General features: G+C 50.9%; 1 protein-coding gene across 1 annotated transcript; it reads right to left on the bottom strand.

Moving 5' to 3' along the window:
• Positions 1-263: 263 nt before the first annotated feature.
• On the bottom strand, positions 264-13,636 carry LOC112833220 (ribosome production factor 1-like). Its single transcript, XM_025884238.2, is given in 6 exon segments — positions 264-1,025; positions 1,028-1,452; positions 3,418-3,590; positions 13,068-13,268; positions 13,404-13,508; positions 13,559-13,636. Coding segments are annotated over 6 exon segments (1,614 nt in total). The 3' UTR covers positions 264-393.
• Positions 13,637-14,175: the final 539 nt, after the last annotated feature.

Below are 14,175 nucleotides of genomic sequence, written 5' to 3' on the forward strand. Positions count from 1 at the left end.
TCCGGCTCAGGTCATGATCCTGGAGTCCCGGAATCGAGTCCCACATCGGGCTCCCTGCTCGGCGGGGAGTCTGCTTCTCCCTTGACCCTCTTCCCTCTCGTGCTCTCTATCTCCATTCTCTCTCTCTCAAATAAATAAATAAAATCTTTGAAAAAAATTAAAGAGCTTGCTTGCCTAACAGTTTCTTTATTCTACCCTCACAGATTGAGAGTTCAGCATTTGTATGTGCCACATACAAATAGATGATACCATGAATGGTAATTCATGGCACTTGATATTTTATCCAGACATGAAAATGTTTATGAAACCAGTAAATGACATTTTGAAAAGGGTTTCTGTCATAAATCCAAGATAGGACTGTTTAGCACAATTCAATACTATTCCTTCAGTATTTTATAAATGGAATTTTCTTCTACTTGTGTCCATTTCCCGGGGCTTATAGACCCATTCATATTCTCCATATTTAGAATCAAAGTTTCCTTTCTGAAGAGATCTTAATTTTAAGGTAAAACGTGGTCCAAGTTCCTGAATTCCCACTTTCTTTTCACTCTTGAATATATACCTATGAAATCTGAGGAAGATGTAGTCCCGTTGATCGTGGAATGTGGCAATTTGCCTCCCAATAAACTGAGGATTATGGGGAAAGAGAGATGCAAACATACGTCCAACAGAATGACTCAGTCTCGTTGTAAAGTTATTCAAAATTATTTCCGGTATGTGTTCTATAGGGTCCTTGCCTCTTCTCTTAATTTCTTTACACAAACAAACACTGGTCATTTTTAAATGAGCAGTTGGGTCATTGGGCAAGTGACTTAGAATTAATCCGCTTGGTGTTTTACGATCTTCATTAATAATGATCAGATCTGTGAAATCTCTTGAAATGCGCTGTGGAATAATTTTTTTCAGAGCCAGTCCTCTTCTGTAATAAACATGTGAGTTTGGTGTTAACTGTGGAAGCTGTTCACAGAGTCGTACTGTTCTGCCAGGAGCTCTATCTGATGTTGTGATGAGAATCTTAGGAGAAGCTTGTTGAAGTAAGAAGCAAACTCATCTGTAGCTTCATCATAAGCAACCTCTTCATCATTAGGGTCTACTGCAGTTTCATCATATACCCTCTGGTTGTCGATGGTCTTTGGAATAGGCTTTGGTGGAGCCTTATCACCAAGAGCCTCTCTCCTAAGTTTTTTCTTAATTGCCAACTTTTTCTCACGCTGCTGCTGTTTCCACCGCTTGGACATTAAGTGTCGCCGTTGTTTATTCTTAATTTCCAAAATGCTGAAGCCCAGGGGAAAGGCGGCCGCTTTTGGGGGTTGGACTCTGCTTTCCGTGGCTCCATCCTCAGCGACTGCAGCCTCCTGAGGTTCTTCGGCGGTCACCTTCCGTTCCAGGCCTTTCTTTCCTCAGCTGCCGCTCTTATCCCCGGCCTTCACCACGGTGTTTGCTTCTAGGCGTCTATCGGGAATAATTTTTTTAAAGATTTATTTATTTATTTGAGAGAGAGGGGTGGGGGTAGGGGCAGAGGGAGAGAGAATCTCAAGCAGACTCCCCACTGAGTGCAGAGCCTGACCCCAGTCTCGATCTCACAATCGTGAGATCATGACCTGAGCCAAAACCAAGAGTCAGATGCTCAACCGACTGAGCCATCCAGGCGCCCCTAGGTTGGGAACAATTTTTGATTAAAAAAAATAATAATAGGGGCGCCTGGGTGGCTCAGTTGGTTGGGCGACTGCCTTCGGCTCGGGTCATGATCCTGGAGTCTCGGGATCGAGTCCCACGTCGGGCTCCCTGCTCGGCGGGGAGTCTGCTTCTCCCTCTGACCCTCTTCCCTCTCGTGCTCTCTCTCTCTTATTCTCTCTCTCAAATAAATAAATAAAAAAAAATAATAATAATGTTTGAAAGCATAGCTCCATGGTCTTCCACTCTGTGGAACTGCTGTTGAGAAATCCAAAGGCTCTCTGATTCCTGAACCCTTCCTTGCATTTGTGCTTCCCCCACCTCCAGTCACTCTCAGGACCTGCTCTGTCTTTTGGCTGCTTCATGTTTCACACGCCAACTTGCCGTGTCAGTTCTTGGGCTGGGTACTTGGTAAGCCCTTCTCATCTGGAAACTCAAGGCCTCAAACTTCTGGACACTTTCTTGTATAATTTATTTCATAATTTCTCCCGCCACCTCCTCTTTTCTCTATTTCTGGAATGCTTACTTTTCTTCTAGGAACCTCCTGGATCTATCTGGTACTGATCATTTTTCTTTATCTCCCATATTACATTGTCTTCTCATCCCACCTCCTGAGAGATTCCCTACTTCCGCTTCCAACCTCTCTATTGCAATTTTTATTTCCACGGTTTTTCTTTTTTAGTTTCCTCGAGCCCCTTCCCATATCTGGATACGGACACAATATAGACACAACGGCTCCTCAAAACTCTCCAAGATATTAATCACACAGTTGTTTAGTTGTTTGGGTTCTTTGGGTTGTTTTGCTTGTTTTCTTTTGCTCTCTCTGTTGTCCCTGTTCCTCTGACAGACTCAAGCTTTTTCTGTTTGTTTTGGTTCCTGCCTTTCGTGTTAGAGGTTTCCACAAGTGTCTACAGATTTGGGGCAGTCCGCTAGATGTCCTGCCAAATTTAGGAGTCAGAACCCAAGAGGCTGGCCAGCTTGGAGCATGTTGGCGGGACTTGTCCAGCTGTGGGGGCAGTGCAGGGTTTCATCAGGGAGGACTCTGACAGATCGCCAAGGTCAGCAGCCACCTGACTTTTCACGTCGGCTGCTCATCTTCCCTGAGGAACAATCTACATTTTCAGTATGGGACCCCTCACTTGCCTCACTATGGCTGACGTCCCCAGGACAAGAGCCTTCCTGGTTCAATGAATCCAGAGAGCAGACCCCACCGTGTTGACCCAGAAGCCCTTCAGGCGGTCTGTGCACATAGCCAAGGTCATCGGGTTCGTGCAATTTTGTGCGCTACTGCGTTTTCACCCAAATTGTCATAAACATTTTTCTTATTACGAAATGCTCCTGAACTATCTCTTGGAAAAGCCGTATCACATTCTATGATTGTGCTTATCTCTGCCTCATTCTTTTATGTTCAAAACTCTAAGGTTCTGAGGTCACCTTGGGTGGTTAGGAAGGTCCAGGCCATGCTGGGTAACAGCCAAGGGGTGGGGGGAGAGGTGTATTGATTTATTCCCACACCTGCAGCCTTCCACATCTCTATTCTATAGCATAGAGGGGAGGGACACATGGGCTCTGGCCTCGGGGAGGGCACAGTCCAGGGAAGCAGCCCGAAATTGAGGACACTAGGAGGCTTCTGGCCTCTGAGGGGAAGGATGAAGCAGGATTTGTAGGCTGGGGCTCAGTGGTCCCCACAGGTGGGAGCAGGAGAAGATGAGACTCCTTCGAGGACAAAGAAGGAGCCCTCACAGAGGCTGGCGAGGACCAGGAGAGGGCCAAACTTCAAGAGGAGAGCAGATAAGCTTCTGAAAGCCTCCGAGGGAGAGGCCGTGGCGCTGGGTCAGCCGGCATTGGCCCTTCTCACTCTCGTGAGCTTCCGTGCCGTCTGTGTTCTGCGCACTGAACTGCCCCACCGAGGCTAGCTGAGGGCACAAGCAACAGCCGGCTGGTCTCTTGCCCATGCCCTCCTCCCCAAGGCAGCTGTCGAAGGAGCAATTCCAGAGAAGAAACGAGACACAGAACAGGAGGAGTTAGACCACGGCCTGGGAAGGAAACCGGCCTCTTACAAGTTGGAGGTCCTGAGACACTGATGCATCTTCTCTGAGAGTTCACCTCTGCCCAAAGAGTTATCCGAGAGGCCCCTGGAAGTTGGAGGACACTGTCCTTGGAACCCTGTGCACAGATCTTGCACTCCATGGATCCTGGCTGTGGACTTCCCCCAGGAGGAGCGCGGGGATGGGGGAAGGGTCCTTGACAGTACCCAGATGGGGCAGACAGGTCAAGTCAGGATGCCTTTTATTTCCATCTTCCTGGGCAAAACTAGAGGGGCCTGTGCAGGGAGAAGGAGAGGCCAGGTAGGAGACAGGTCCAAGAGAGCACATGAGCAGGCCCAGAGCCTGGGTAGAAGGGGCCTGAGGGAGCGGGGGCAAGGCCGGCGGGGACAGGAGGGCAATCAGCTCCACAAAAAGTTCTTTCTGGGTCACACCATGCCTGGCAATGATGAGCAGGGCTTGGGATGAGGGAGGGGAGAAACAGAAGGAAAATGGGCATTGTGTCTCCAGCTGGGGCCCCACCCTCAACACACTCCACCCCGACAAGAGTGAAGAACTTGGCCCCCAGTGAGCAGGATATGGCCTTGTCCAATGTCCGAAGCTCAGTCCACAGGCCACCCGCATCCCTCGCTCAGGCCAGCCTCCTGGCCCACTACTCCAGAATCTCCCCCAGCCCCCTTCAACACGCTGCCAAAATGGGGCAAACCAGACCAGCCCTCAACAGAAGTAGAGAAGTATGCTCCAGGCCACCTGCCTCCCAAGCATCTGGATTTGGGAACGTTGAGAAGATCCTGGTTTTCCATTTCTGTCGCTGGGCAAGCCCCATGACTTCCCATGTCCACATCCTAAAACAGAATGGACATTTCCTATGTGCAAGAGACCTTACATGCATTATTCCACTTAATCGCCGCCGTGCCACGAGGTAGGTCCTAATAGTTTCCCTGTTTCAGAAATGAGGAAACCAAGGTGTAGACAGGATGGGCATTTGCCTGAAGTCACAGAACTAACCAGTGACAGATCTAGGATTAAAATCCAGGTGGTCCCTTGGGGCTCCTGGCTGGCTCAGTCAGTGGAGCATATGACTCTTGATCTCAGGATGGTAAGTTCAAGCCCCATGCTGGGTGTGGAGCCTACTTAAAAAAAAAAAAAAGTCCCAGGTGGTCCCTCTCCCAGGCTCAGCTCTCAGTCCCCTGGCCATGCTGTTGAGAAGGCCCGAGGGCACCGAAGGAGGACAAATAATGAACACTCTGCATACTATAAGCCAATGACCAATTCCCCTAAACTGAGCTAGTTCTCACAGGCTGAGAGACATGGAAAGGCCCTTAGGTATCACTTCTTCGGTCTCCCATTACATAGATGAGAATACGGAGATCCAGAGAGGGGCAGAGATCTGCCCTGAGTCACTAGAGCAAAGCAGGAACCGAGGCAGGCCTGAAGCCAGGCCTTGAGACCCAAAGAGCCACAGAGGCCCAAATCAAGAGTGGCCATTTGGAGAGGCATAGCCATTTCCTCCCCACAGCCTGTCCTGCATGAGGCCAACCCGGCAATCACTGCAGACTTGCAGAGCGTTGGCACCTGGCTGATGATAGATGGGAAGTCCAGAGGAGGAAGAGGAGGAATGAGAAGACCTTCATCCGCCAGGCCTTGAAGAAACTTGAAACAAAGGAATTTCACCTTGAACCCCAATCCTCGTCATCCTTCCTCAGCTGGCCCTGATCTGGAGCCAAGATTCAACATGGCTGACTCAGAAGGAGCCCTGGGTCCCTTGAGTGAGGTCTGTGGTCAGGCCACTCTGGACTTACTCCAAGATCTTGGCAAATCAGGTCACTACCCAAACTGGAAAGTCACCTTCTCCTGTCCACACCAAGCTCTCTGGTCTGTCTCCACAACCCCTACCACCATACCCCTACCACTATACCACGCCCCCAAACCCATCCCCGCCAAGGTCAGCCCCCTACACATCCTTCCTACCCCCAACACCTTCCCAGACAACAAAGATCAATCATAATAGAATTTTGGCAAAACTACAGCTCACTTGATAAAGGTGTGTATGTCAGAAAGCACACACACGCCATGGAGAACATTTCATGACAATAATCCACACTACACCTTATGTTTCACATTGGACAAAATGATTTCTCTCCATTTTTTTCAGACTCTTGTCTGCTGGCAAACAAAGGATATATTGAAAACACATCTATAAGAGACAGAAAGTAGAGTGGTGGTTGCTTAGGGCTGAGGGGATGATATCTAAAAGGTACGGAGTTTTAGGGCACCTGGGTGGCTCAGTCGGTTGGGTGTCCTACTCTTGATTTTGGCTCAGGTCATGATCTTGGGGTCGTGGGATCAAGCCCCGCGCTCAGTGGGGAGTCTGCTTGAGATTCTCTCTCTCTCTCTCCTGTCCCTTCCCCCTCTTGTGCTCTCTCTCTCAAATAAGTAAATAAATCTTTTTAAAAATACCAAAAATAAAGATAAATAAAAGGTATGGAGTTTCTTTTTGGAATGATGAACATGAAAATATTCTAGAATTGATTGTGATGACTGTTGTCTATAATGTACTAAAAAATATTGAATTGCACAGTTTAAATGGGTGAATCGTGTGGCATGTGAATCAGAGCTCAAGAGAGCTGTTACCACACACACACACACACACACACACACACACACACACAAGCTGACAACCTCTTGACCCCTTCTGTTGTGTTTATCGGCCCACAGATTCATCCAAAGTGAATGCTGTCCCCATACAGCCACCTGACCCAGGATTCAAATAGTGTTGGACCATTTCCAAAAAATTTAAAGCAGCAGTTTTTTAGGGGGGAAAATAGATATATACGCATATTTGCACTTCTCCAGAGTGATTATTGCTCTCGCTGGAGGTGTGACCACTTCCAGGCCCTTCCAGGCACAGACCTTCTGATAAAGAGAGTTTGGAGGGAGCTGTTTTGCCTCAATGCTGACCTCGAGGCTGGAATGACATCAGCGGGGGAAGGCCATGTCTCACAGGCAGTACTGGGGCAATGAGCTTCCCCAGAGAAAAGCAGTCAACTTGTTTTCCTTCACAGAATCACAGAACCAAGGTAAAATTCATAAATTCCTGACTGAAAGCCAAGCACTTGGTTTTAAGCGCCACCCCCCGCCCCCCGCCACCAAAACTTCTTCCTCCCTGGGAGGAGCTCTGATTGGCCTGGCATGGAAGACCTGTGGTCCTCTTCTGGGCAGCACCCCAAATTTAGTCAGGCCTCCCTCCACACCTGCCCCTCAGCCCATGTGTCTCAGGGCACTGACCCCCGGGGAGAGGCCCAGGCCAAGGTTATTAGCTTCATTCCGCCCCCCTGGCCAGTTGTTGGTTGAAGGACAGGTCTATGATAAGCCTGGGCCAATGAGACATGAGGAAGGGTTTGCGGAGGCTTCTGGGACAGAGGCTTCTTCACTTCTCTGGAAGAGCTTCTAGAAGCACATCGTTTTCCCTGGACACACTGAATATTGCTGCTTAACAAATTATTCCAAAATAGTGGCTTAAAACAACAAATGTGCCTTACTTCAGTTTCTATGGGTCAGGAATCCAGGGACAGCTTTGCTGGGGGGCTCTAGCTCGTGGTTTCTCATGAGGGGCTGCTGTCACCTGAGGTCTGGCTGGTGCTGGGAACCAACTCCCGAGCTCATTGGATTAAAGTGGCCCGACTTCCAGACCTTTCAGTGGCTACCTGCAGGTGACTCAGTTCTCCCTGGCTGTTGGTTGGAGGCCTCAGTGTTTCACCTCATGGGCCTCTTCCAAGGCTGCCTGACCATCCTCATAACATGGCAGCTGATTTTCCTCAGAGCAAGTGATTCGAGCAAGAACAAGCTGAAAGCTTCATTCTCTTTCATGCCCTAGTCTCTGAAGCTGTGCCATCACTTGGAAGAACATTCAAGGAGCAGGGAATTTGGCTCCAACTTTTAAAGGAGGTGTCAAGGAATTTGTGGACATATCTTCATCTGCACTGAGGAAGCTTACAGCCCCAGGGATTTGGGGCAGCCATCTTGCAATTACAAAGGGGAGCCAGTTTTTAGAAAGATGTAAAGAAACCAGGCCCTTGATGCTACTGCAGAGATATTGGATTAAAGCAGCCCTAAACCAGGCCTACTGTGAGACTTTCCGGTACATAAGCTGATGAATCCTCTTCCTAGTTTGAGCCAGTTTGAGTTGGGATTTCTGCTGCTTGGAATCAAATATCTTCTGATCCCCTTCTGAAATGAAGACGATAGCACTGAGTCACATGGTCTAATAGCCCATGGTGGATTATAAGGGCAAGCGTACCCACTGCCTGGGCGGGATCCAGGACACGGCCCACCCGCTTATGAAGCTGTCCTGAGCAGAGGGGCCAGCAGGCTCTTACCTAAGTGACAAGCAGTGTAGGCGAGCCCTCCATCTGATGAGGAGACTCAGTTTAGAACACACTCTAAGACAGTTACACATCTGGCATTTTCTCGTTTTGTTTCCCAGAGAGAAGGCTCAAATGTCAGATTTTTGAGATCAAACCAAAGTCCAGGAGACACATGAGTTGGGTCCCAGAAATAAGACCAGATCCGTGTACTCAGGCTTTAATGGGTCCTAACACCCTCCAAACCACCAAAGGTCGTTCCGGATATGCTTTCCCAAGCCTTCCACCCCCAACTCAGACAAACACCCACAGGCAGTGGAAAAAGCATCAACAATTTTAAGAATCTGACAAATCTGTGGTCAAGTTTCATATCTACCCCCTACTAGCTGTGGGGCCCTCGACAAATGCTCAGGCTCCTCATCTGCTCATGGAAAAATTAGCACCCACCTCACCGGATTATTGCAGGAGATAATGGAATCATACACTGTTTTTTCATCTACCTATCTCTCTATACACATAATATATACATACCTAGAGACGCCTGGGTGGTATAATCAGCTGAGCATGCAACTCTTGGTTTCGGCTGGGGTTGTGATCTCAAGGTCGTGAGATCGAGCCCCATGCTGGGCTCCAAGTTCAGCGTGGAGTCAGCTCAGGATTCTCTCTCCCTCTGGCCCTTCTCACGCTCTTTCTCTCTCTCTCAAAAATAAATAAATAAATAAACGTACATATATAATTTTTCCTCCCCCTCTCTCTGTTCTTGCCAGCGCCCAAACTGAAGCTTTCGCCCTCTCAAAAGCGATCACAGTCAGGTTCCACCCTCACCAAGCCCTTCATGATGGAAAAGGGTTTTATTTCTCTGATGGATGAGGCTGGACTAGTGAGCGGGCATGCCTGGGTCCTTTCTGGCTCTCTCAGGAGGGCTGGCCAGTGCTTACAAAGCCCACATCCCCTTCTCCTCCTCTTGCCTCCTGCATTCCGTAACTACCCTGTAGTTCTCAGAGTGGAGCTAGTAGACGCTTGGATCCATCTAGAATGTTGCCTGTGACCGAGATGGTGATCAGATTGACTGGGATCAGATTCAGATGGATAAACAGCAAATCCAAAGTACAGGCTACCCAGGATAGGAGCCTATTCTCTCCAACTGAAAGGGAGCTCAGAGCTGGGCAGTCTGGAGCTGGTGCATCAGTCCTACTGAAACTCAAGTTCTGTCTTCCTGTTCCACTCATGTCAGTACCTGGCTTGCATCTCCTTGGCCGCATCCCAGCCCAAGATGCTGCTGGAGCTCTAACCGTGCCACAGGCAAGAAGAAAGAAGAGCTAAACAACACAAAAAGGGCCCTCCCTGCTGAGGAGCTCCACCGAAGGGGTCTTCCTCAAGGAGCCACACAGGCCCAGTTACATCTCATTGGCAGAACCCGACTGCATGCATGCACCTAGCTAGGGGGAGACTGGGAAAGGCAGTTTGCACTTTGCTGGCAACATGGCCAGCTAGCAGTCTTAGCCACAGTAAGTTAGGCTAAGTCAGAAAAGAATGGCAAGGGAGCCTAGTCCTTCCATCTGGTTTCACCAAGAATGAAGCTGAGAATCTGACCCTGTCTGACATCTGGCTCTATTATTCAATCCCTACAAAATTTTCAGGGGGCAGGAATGTACCTGGGACCCCAGAAAGCCTCTAGTACAGTGCCGGACACAGTACTCTCATTCCTACGGTAGACACTCTGGAAGGGATTTCTCTGTCCCATGATAAGCCCCTCTTCTCTGGGAAAGACCCTCAAAACACAGAGGTGGGTCGCAAGTAACCCTCCCCTCTGGCTACAGATGACAGTTCTACCTGAGTATCAGTTGACCCAGACTGGACCACTCATGGGCCCTTCCAGAACCTTCTGAAATTCATGTGAGGAGACATCATCAGTCCTTCTGTGGCGACCAAATGCTGAGATGTAAGGCCATGTTCTGTCCACCCAGAGGGAAAAAGCCAATAGAGAGAAGGAAGCCAGAGCCAGAGCCAGAGCAACTCAGAGAAGAGCACCACAAAGCACACGAGTCACAGCCGGGACTTTGCTCCTGTTCCCAGAGCCCCCAGAGGCCCAGCTGCATCTCCTTGCCTCTGGTAAACCCCCAGTCTGTATCACCCAACTCCAGCTGGGTTTCTGTTGCTTTCCATCAAGAACTACAACTATCCCAGTTGCCCCTTCCTTTCCAGGAGAGAAGAGCTTCATGTTGTAGAGTAATATCAACCAGAACTCTTGCAGGGGCAAAGGGCAAAAACCCAGCTCAAACTGGCTGAAACAAAAATAAATACATAAATAAGTAAAAATTCATTGACATAAATTTGAAAAGTCAGGCTAAAAGCTGGCGATCGAATGCTGTTCCAAGGCTCGCACACTCTGTCACTCTCCCTGTCTCTTGCTTCTCCTTTCTTGCTCGCTGGCTACACGTTCCTACAGTCCTCTGCGCATGGCAAGAAAGAAGCCAGGCCACTCCAGACTCCAGGGCCCCAGAAGCTCATCTTTTCAGGATAGAGGGAGTGTCCCTCCATCCCACCTTCCAACATCCGCAGATCTCACAGAGGAATTCTGACTGGCCAGCCTTCAGTCCAGTACCGAGTGGACAGGTACCCAGCCCTGCAGCCAGGGGCCAGCAGCCTCTGGGGTTGGTGGGGGCCTCGGGAACCACAAAGGATGGGGGAAAGACAGTATCCAAAGGCAGAGAATATTGGGCAGACCAGAGACTTTAAAATAGGGCATCACACCTGCTTTTCAGGATTGTTGCAAGGATGAAGATAATGAGGCACTCAGAAAATGTGTGGGTTCTCAGAGTAGCCTAGCCAACTTCCCCGCATTTAACGCCCACCCCCTGCCACCCCCTCGTTAGGTTAGGATATAAACACCATACAGGAAAATTCTGATTCTTTCCTTGTTTCTTTTCACATGCCCAACTTCAGACTGGGGCAGACTGCCAGGAAGTCATGTGGCCATTTGCCAGCGGCGACACCTTCCCAGGAAGAAATGACATCTGTCCTCCCCACCCAGGCTGGCTATCACATAACCAGGGTTTATAAAGCCTGAGTGCTTGTGCTCTGGAGGAAAGGGGATCCCAGTTGGGGAACTTTTAATGGATCCTTGTCTATTCCTTCTAGCCAGAGAGAGTGAAATGAAGGAGAATATGAGACTGAGTTGACAGAACTTTTGGGGATGGAAGTAAAGTCAGGTGGGGGAGGGGAGAAGATGGGACCTGGATGCCAAGGGCCCAGAGCCCTTAGCAAAGGAGCATTCCCAGTTTGGGGGTCCCTGCAAAAGGCACCTCTGAGGGCTGGCCCCAGATGCCTCCCATCACAGCCCTCCTATAAGAATTTGCTCCCCTTGGGCCAAGCGCCCATATGGACTCCCCATGGGGGAGAATAAGCCTGAACCCTAGTCTTCACTCAGCGACCCTGTGGCCCCTCCCTGCTCCAATAAGACTCCAGACCCCTGTACGTCCAGAGGAGCCTCTACACCCCAACTTGAGGGGTTGAGTAGAGCTCCCTGAAGAAGCAAAAGGACACTCCTCCTCCCTCTCCCCTTCACCATCGCTGTCTCCACCCTGTCCCCTGAGACTTTCCTGTGCCCCATCACCAACCCCACCCCCTCATCCTCACTGATTTCCTGCCTCCTGCCTCACCCTAAGACAAAGAGCTGTTTTTAGGACCTCTGTAAGCCCTGGCATCTTTATTTTTGACAGCTTCACCCCATATCAGTGCAAACATATTAAAATATTAAAAATCTGCTGTAAAATTTTTGAAACGATATTTATAATTTTGCTCTTGAAATCATTTGGCTAGGAGTAACTGATTTAAATCACAATTGGGAATTCTTGTAAAACCTAGCCCACACATTCCTTCAAATGTAATGAAAATTTTATGAATCCTAAATTTAACAATTAATGAGGTTGATATAATGTTACAGTCGGACCTTTGATTAAGAATTTATTGATTTCAATTTCGCAGTGTTCTTATTTTAGAGCCAATCATTTGGTTTCAGCTGTCAAATATTCACATGGTCCCCTTCGGGGGCTCGGGGCATGGGTTCCTCTCATGGGTAACATAGAAGTAACCTGGACCCGTAGGTCTTCCCTATCTTCCACCCAAAGCATACACACCTTCACACACACACACGCACGCGCACGCACACGCACACGCACGCCTAAGGACAATCATCGCCTTGCTGGACTGGGGAGGCAGAGCCCGGCTGCAGATGGGGAAGACAATCGGGCCAGTTAAGAGCAGGGAGGGAAGCGATGTCCTGTCATGTCCCATCATGTAAGAAAGGACATTTTACTGCAACCAGTGGCAGGAGCTGCTGAGGGCACAGAGTCTGAGACAAGCCGGCCTCAGAGGTTGGCACAGACACTTCTTCCCTCCTAAGGAGGGGACTCTGAAGGTCCCCAGAAGGGACCACTCCCCCTGATTTTCACAGCAGTTGTGCAAACCTACGTGCGGACAACAGAGGTGGGTGGATACGGCAGCTGGAGAGCTGGGAGAGGCTTTCCGTGTCACCAGGGCAGTGCCCCACCAGGAGGGCGGTAAAGGCTGACACAGCGACACAGACAGACTCACAGTTGGACACACAGAGGGTGGTGATGACGGGGCAGAGAGGGAGGAAGGGAGGGCGAGCAAGGGGGTGGGGAGAGCAAATGGCTGAGAAGAAGCCCAAATGAGGGCAGGGAGTAAAGCGGGAAGGGGGCTGGGTGCCAGTACTCAGGGGAAGGGAAGCATCTCTTGGGATTGTGGGAACCCTGGGACAGCAGCGGCAACAGCTGGTGTCAAGGTCAGGCCAGGGATGGGAGTTCAGGGGCACCAATTCCTCTGAGAGTTAAAAGTCACCAAAGCCTTCTGGAGGCAGAGGGGTCCGAACGGGCATCTGTAACTCCCCAGCACCCCAGGCTCCCCTCGGAACCAGAGGGAGGGGCTGGGCAGAGGCAGAGAAAGGCCACTTTGGGCTCACTTCAAGGTCACTGCGGTGTATCCAGGTATCCGCCCGCATACCTGCCGCCGCTTTCGCCAGCCTGCCTGGGCCTCGGACGTTAAACATTGCGCCACTAGGTGGAGCCAAAGCCCACAGCAACGGCAATCGGCCGCCCGGGTTGAAGAGGATGGTGGGCTCGGGAGGCAGAGGACTAAGGGAGAAATGGGCTAAGTCTCGGCCCTACGACGGGGCCAGGAGGTGGCGGGACAGCCGGCCCCAGCTCAGAGTGGACTTACTGGACCTACAAAGTCTGCCTTAGCCGTAAAGGTTAAACGGTCTCAGAGAGGACAGTGGCGGGGGGGGGGGGGGGGGCACATGAAGAAGGTGCCGCCTCCGGATAGGGCGATCTCGGGAGCGGGCCCTGGCCAGGTACACGCTTGGCCCCGGGACAGGCACCCGGGCCGCTGTCCCTTCCAGCACCTGCAAGAGCGGAGCGGAGGCCCAGGATTCCGCGGACAAGCGCAGGTGACCCAGCCGCGGAACGCGTCCACACGCCGCTGCTGCAGGTGGAGGCGGCGGGGCGGGGCTCGGGCCGGGAGGCTCCGCATTGGACGTGGGGGTTGCTGGGGTTCTCGGATTGGCTGGGGGGTGAGGGGCGGGGCCAAGGGCGGAGCTGAGAGCCGTAAAAACCTGAATAAAGAATACGTGGGGAAGGTGCGCAGACCTGGCGCAGGTGTGGCGCGTTCCTTTTCCGGCCGGAGCGTGAGCTACAGACCTGATGCGGCGTCTGGGGTAAGCGTCGGCCATGTTGTCCCCAGGCACAGGTGTGCGGCGGGAGACCAAGTTCCAGGTTCCCCCCTGGGGAGCCTCCGGGACAGCCTGAGTCCAGGACTCTTGCTGCCCCTCCCCGTGGTCTAACTGACCTCCCTCCGGCCAAACCAGGTAGGTGTACAGATCTTTTCCAACTCCCTCGCCCCTTCTCACCAACAGCTATGCCTTCGTCTTTCCCTTTAAGTAAGTCTCCTCCCAGAGTCCATTAGCACTCAGCACAGAGCCCGCCCGCCCCCCGTAATGCCTCAGTAGATCCCCCACCCTTCTGTGGTGGCCTTTTCAATAGGAGGAAGGAGGGGCAGGGAGCCACAAGGCC

The sequence above is a fragment of the Callorhinus ursinus genome, unplaced genomic scaffold (assembly GCF_003265705.2).
Source record: "Callorhinus ursinus isolate GAN/ISIS: 27379988/994484 unplaced genomic scaffold, GSC_fseal_2.0 scaffold25, whole genome shotgun sequence".
NCBI lineage: Eukaryota > Metazoa > Chordata > Mammalia > Carnivora > Otariidae > Callorhinus > Callorhinus ursinus.